This window comes from Notolepis coatsorum (genome assembly GCF_963971535.1).
Source record: "Notolepis coatsorum genome assembly, chromosome: 1".
Lineage (NCBI taxonomy): Eukaryota > Metazoa > Chordata > Actinopteri > Aulopiformes > Paralepididae > Notolepis > Notolepis coatsorum.
Genome location: NC_140165.1, coordinates 310365471 through 310371957, shown reverse-complemented (window position 1 = coordinate 310371957; position 6487 = coordinate 310365471). Strand labels below are relative to the sequence as shown.

The 6487-nt window shown below is 50.2% G+C and overlaps 1 protein-coding gene across 1 annotated transcript; it reads right to left on the bottom strand.

Annotated features, from left to right (window-relative positions):
- Nucleotides 1–320: 320 nt before the first annotated feature.
- On the bottom strand, nucleotides 321–6232 carry otol1b (otolin 1b; the record flags this gene model as incomplete). Its single annotated transcript, XM_084311388.1, has 2 exons — nucleotides 321–1225; nucleotides 5830–6232. The coding sequence occupies 2 exons, from the start codon at nucleotides 6230–6232 to the stop codon at nucleotides 321–323; spliced, it is 1308 nt and encodes a 435-aa protein (XP_084167514.1).
- Nucleotides 6233–6487: the final 255 nt, after the last annotated feature.

The following is a 6487-nucleotide window of genomic DNA, read 5'->3' as shown; positions in this document are numbered from 1 at the left end:
TAAATTAAAACTTGGATACAACTGAAATGAACAAAAACCAATGTGGTAGGCTAAATTAAAACGTAGATATAACTGAAAAAAACAATGTGGTAGCCTAAATGAAAACTTATACACAACTGAAATGAAATTAATTTGGACATTTACAACGGTCATTTCAATACAGCCCTTCTCGTTTTCAAACGAGAGCACATGGCCTTCCGCCACCATCCCCCATGCCGCAGCATGTACGTGTTCTGTGTTTAAATAGCGACGTGGCGTGACAGACAAAACGGGACCGCGGGACCACCACCACCACCACCGCCACAGCGGAGGTCACGGTGTCAGGGCTTGTCCGAGTACAGCAGGAAGCCGGAGAAGAGGCTGTCGTCCTCGCTGCTGGCGTACGCCCCGTTCCAGTCCCGCAGCGTCTCCAGCCACACCTCGTCCCCCGCCGCCAGGCCCAGCAGCACCAGGGTGGACGCCTGGTCGATGTCCTGGCCGTACAGCGAGTCTCTCATCCGCACGCGCCGCGCGCCGTTCACCACCAGGGCGGCGCGCAGGGGCTTGTTGCGCACGGTGATGTGGAAGGAGAAGACGTAGACGCCGGCGTGCACCACCGTGAAGCTGCTGGACGACACGTTGTAGTGGCCCTCGTTGTTGTAGAAGACCTTGTCGAAGCGCACCGGGAAGCCGGAGGGCGGGAAGGACTTGCTGGGCGTGAGGCCCACGCTGAAGGCGGACCGCTTCGGGAGGACGGCCGTCCCGCCCCCCTTGGCGCCCTTCATGCCCCGGGGCCCCCGGTCCCCCCTCATCCCGGGGGGGCCCCTGTCCCCCTTCGGCCCGAACATGCCCCGCATCCCGTGGGCTCCCTGCGCCCCTCGCATCCCCGGTTCCCCGTGGGGCCCCGGAGGGCCCGGATCCCCCCGGACGCCCGCGGCGCCCTGGGGGCCGAACTTACCGTTGACCCCGGGAGGGCCCACTCCTCCTGGCATGCCGGGAGGCCCGGAGTCCCCTATCTCGCCCTTCAGTCCTCTCTCGCCGAGGGTACCGCAGTCTCCTTTGTCCCCCCTGTCTCCCTTCAGGCCCGGCTCCCCGGCCAGTCCCGGGGGTCCGGTTGGCCCCGGTCTTCCTGGTTCTCCTCTGTCCCCAGCGGTCCCGTTCTGGCCAGTGTCACCTTTCTCACCTCTGTCACCGTTGACCCCGCCGTAGCCTGTCTCACCTCTCTCTCCTTTGGATCCAACGTCACCTGTAACCATGAGGAAGACTGTGTGTCAGTCTGGCGAAGACAAAAACTAGAGTGGATCCTCATCAATACAGGCTACTGCGTCTCTCTACCTTTCTCTCCTGGTTTTCCCGGAAATCCTGGCGTTCCAGCCGGCCCGGTGTTTCCTGTAGGCCCTTTGTCCCCTAATAGAAAAGACATTGACAAAGATTGATGGTAAAATAAATAAGGAATCCCAAGACACTCGCATTTCTTTGGGGGGAGGTTGCAATCATCACTGTTGGATGTGGATCACATAGTAATGATTCATGGACGCGCAGTGTCAAATTGCCATGTCTGTGACCCGCCACTAGAGGCAGAATGAGCAAATGGTGCATTTATATAGCAACTTTTATCCAAAGCGCTTTACAATTTGTTCCTCACATTCACCCGTTCACTCACACACCGAGTGGAGGTGACCATGCAAGGTGCTAACCTGCTCATCGGGAGCAGTTAGGGGTTAAGTGTCTTGTGTCTGAGTGAGTGAGTGAGTGAGGTAACTGACTGACTAAGTGACTAAGATGCTTCACATCTAAGCCTAAACATAAACCCCAGGACCTGCTAATACAAACACAAGATGCTCAGAAGATTTATGATATGTGAAGGCAGGAGGAGGAGTTATGATATGTGAAGGCAGGAGGAGGAGGAGTTATGATATGTGAAGGCAGGAGGAGGAGTTATTATATGTGAAGGCAGGAGGAGGAGGAGTTATGATATGTGAAGGCAGGAGGAGGAGTTATGATATGTGAAGGCAGTGCAGGAGGAGGAGTTATGATATGTGAAGGCAGGAGGAGGAGTTATGATATGTGAAGGCAGTTCAGGAGGAGGAGTTATGATATGTGAAGGCAGGAGGAGGAGTTATGATATGTGAAGGCAGGAGGAGGAGTTATGATATGTGAAGGCAGGAGGAGGAGTTATGATATGTGAAGGCAGTGCAGGAGGAGGAGTTATGATATGTGAAGGCAGGAGGAGGAGGAGTTATGATATGTGAAGGCAGGAGGAGGAGGAGTTATGATATGTGAAGACAGGAGGAGGAGTTATGATATGTGAAGGCAGGAGGAGGAGTTATGACATGTGAAGGCAGGAGGAGGAGTTATGATATGTGAAGACAGGAGGAGGAGGAGTTATGATATGTGAAGCCAGGAGGAGGAGGAGTTATGATATGTGAAGACAGTGCAGGAGGAGGAGTTATGATATGTGAAGGCAGGAGGAGGAGGAGTTATGATATGTGAAGACAGTGCAGGAGGAGGAGTTATGATATGTGAAGGCAGGAGGAGGAGGAGTTATGATATGTGAAGGCAGGAGGAGGAGGAGTTATGATATGTGAAGACAGGAGGAGGAGTTATGATATGTGAAGGCAGGAGGAGGAGGAGTTATGATATGTGAAGCCAGGAGGAGGAGGAGTTATGATATGTGAAGACAGTGCAGGAGGAGGAGTTATGATATGTGAAGGCAGGAGGAGGAGGAGTTATGATATGTGAAGGCAGGAGGAGGAGGAGTTATGATATGTGAAGACAGTGCAGGAGGAGGAGTTATGATATGTGAAGGCAGGAGGAGGAGTTATGACATGTGAAGACAGGAGGAGGAGTTATATGTGAAGGCAGGAGGAGGAGGAGTTATGATATGTGAAGGCAGGAGGAGGAGGAGTTATGATATGTGAAGGCAGGAGGAGGAGGAGTTATGATATGTGAAGACAGTGCAGGAGGAGGAGTTATGATATGTGAAGGCAGGAGGAGGAGGAGTTATGATATGTGAAGACAGTGCAGGAGGAGGAGTTATGATATGTGAAGGCAGGAGGAGGAGGAGTTATGATATGTGAAGACAGGAGGAGGAGTTATGATATGTGAAGGCAGGAGGAGGAGTTATGACATGTGAAGGCAGGAGGAGGAGTTATGATATGTGAAGACAGGAGGAGGAGGAGTTATGATATGTGAAGCCAGGAGGAGGAGGAGTTATGATATGTGAAGACAGTGCAGGAGGAGGAGTTATGACATGTGAAGACAGGAGGAGGAGTTATATGTGAAGGCAGGAGGAGGAGTTATGATATGTGAAGACAGGAGGAGGAGGAGTTATGATATGTGAAGGCAGGAGGAGGAGTTATGATATGTGAAGGCAGGAGGAGGAGTTATGATATGTGAAGGCAGGAGGAGGAGTTATGATATGTGAAGGCAGGAGGAGGAGTTATGATATGTGAAGGCAGGAGGAGGAGGAGTTATGATATGTGAAGGCAGGAGGAGGAGGAGTTATGATATGTGAAGGCAGTTCAGGAGGAGGAGTTATGATATGTGAAGGCAGGAGGAGGAGTTATGATATGTGAAGACAGGAGGAGGAGTTATGATATGTGAAGGCAGGAGGAGGAGGAGGAGGAGTTATGATATGTGAAGGCAGGAGGAGGAGTTATGATATGTGAAGACAGGAGGAGGAGGAGTTATGATATGTGAAGACAGTTCAGGAGGAGGAGTTATGATATGTGAAGACAGGAGGAGTTATGATATGTGAAGGCAGGAGGAGGAGGAGTTATGATATGTGAAGGCAGGAGGAGGAGGAGTTATGATATGTGAAGGCAGGAGGAGGAGTTATGATATGTGAAGACAGGAGGAGGAGTTATGATATGTGAAGACAGGAGGAGGAGGAGTTATGATATGTGAAGGCAGGAGGAGGAGGAGTTATGATATGTGAAGGCAGGAGGAGGAGGAGTTATGATATGTGAAGGCAGGAGGAGGAGGAGTTATGATATGTGAAGGCAGGAGGAGGAGGAGTTATGATATGTGAAGACAGGAGGAGGAGTTATGATATGTGAAGACAGGAGGAGGAGGAGTTATTATATGTGAAGGCAGGAGGAGGAGGAGTTATGATATGTGAAGGCAGGAGGAGGAGTTATCATATGTGAAGGCAGTGCAGGAGGAGGAGTTATGATATGTGAAGACAGGAGGAGGAGTTATGATATGTGAAGGTGGGAGGAGTTATGATATGTGAAGGCAGGAGGAGGAGGAGTTATGATATGTGAAGACAGTGCAGGAGGAGGAGTTATGATATGTGAAGACAGGAGGAGGAGTTATGATATGTGAAGGCAGGAGGAGGAGTTATGATATGTGAAGGCAGGAGGAGGAGGAGTTATGATATGTGAAGGCAGGAGGAGGAGGAGTTATGATATGTGAAGGCAGGAGGAGGAGTTATGATATGTGAAGGCAGTTCAGGAGGAGGAGTTATGATATGTGAAGACAGGAGGAGGAGGAGTTATGATATGTGAAGGCAGTGCAGGAGGAGGAGTTATGATATGTGAAGGCAGGAGGAGGAGGAGTTATGATATGTGAAGGCAGGAGGAGGAGTTATGATATGTGAAGGCAGGAGGAGGAGTTATGATATGTGAAGACAGGAGGAGGAGGAGTTATGATATGTGAAGGCAGTTCAGGAGGAGGAGTTATGATATGTGAAGGCAGTTCAGGAGGAGGAGTTATGATATGTGAAGGCAGGAGGAGGAGTTATGATATGTGAAGGCAGGAGGAGGAGGAGTTATGATATGTGAAGGCAGGAGGAGGAGGAGTTATGATATGTGAAGGCAGTTCAGGAGGAGGAGTTATGATATGTGAAGGTAGGAGGAGGAGGAGTTATGATATGTGAAGGCAGGAGGAGGAGTTATGATATGTGAAGGCAGGAGGAGGAGTTATGATATGTGAAGGCAGGAGGAGGAGTTATGATATGTGAAGGCAGGAGGAGGAGGAGTTATGATATGTGAAGGCAGTTCAGGAGGAGGAGTTATGATATGTGAAGGCAGTTCAGGAGGAGGAGTTATGATATGTGAAGGCAGGAGGAGGAGTTATGATATGTGAAGGCAGTTCAGGAGGAGGAGTTATGATATGTGAAGGCAGGAGGAGGAGTTATGATATGTGAAGGCAGGAGGAGGAGGAGTTATGATATGTGAAGACAGGAGGAGGAGGGTTATGATACGTAAAGGCAGGAGGAGGAGGAGTTATGATATGTGAAGACAGGAGGAGGAGGAGTTATGATATGTGAAGGCAGGAGGAGGAGGAGTTATGATATGTGAAGGCAGGAGGAGGAGGAGTTATGAAATCTGTGAAATCCACTGTTGTGAATATATTCCCAAGTAATCAGCATTGCTGCATAATCGCATTATATTTACCCGTGTCTCCTTTTAATCCCATACTGCTCAAATTCGGTTGTCCTGGAAACCCCCTCTGCCCCTGGGCACCCTTTTCACCCGATGCACCTATAAAAAAAGAAAAATGTATTGGATGATTATGTATAAAAAAAATAAAGAGAAGTATTTATTTATCTTATTTAACCTTTATTTAACTAGGCAGGTCAATTAAAACACACATGCACCAAACAAACAACCAAATTAAATTACATACTACATGATACACGATACATACATGAAGCAGAACAGTGGAATTACAGTTAAAAGGTTGCGTGACAGTTGCAAGTGTGAGAGAGAGAGAGAGAGAGAGAGAGAGAGAGAGAGAGAGAATGGGGACTGTTGCAGTTTCTGCATAGAAGTAATGAAAGTTCAAGGGAGTTTTGGAGAGAGTTCCAGTCATCATTATTATTAACTGGATACATGCATATACCTGGCAGTCCTCTGTCCCCCTTCGCCCCCCTGGGACCCCTCTCCGGTGGGCAGCATTCGCAGAAGTTGAAGTAGCACTCGTTATAATCCAGGGTGTAATTATCGTGCCCGCCACCGGGGGCGCCCGTGTTCTCCGTGTAGTAGTCGGGGAAGACGTCGCTGGGGTAGGCGGGGCTGTCCGTGGTGGTGGTGGCGGGCGGGCGGGGCCGGGCACGCGTGGTCTCCGCCCTCAGAGCCTTGGTGGTCAGGGGAGCAGCGTGCAGGGTGATCTGGGGCAGCTCACGGTGAGGAAGGGGCTTCTTGGTGTACAGGTACTTGGGTTTCTGGGTCGTCTGTGGTCTCTGGGCGACCGTGAGCACCGCCACCACCGCCACCGCGACGACAAGGGCCGAGATAATCCTCATGGTTGACTGGGATCTGAGGGCGGAGGAGGATGATGGTGAATGAATGGTAAAATGGCTGCGTTTTTTATATATAGTAGCTTTTATCCAAAGCACTTTACAATTTTTTTTGTTTCTCACTTTCTTTTACGCGTTCACTCACACCACACATTCACACACCGACGGCGGAGGCGATCGACCGTGCAAGGTGCGGGGTTACGCGTCTTCTTGCTCAAGGACACTTCGACGCGCTACCCGGGAGGATCGGGAATCGAACCG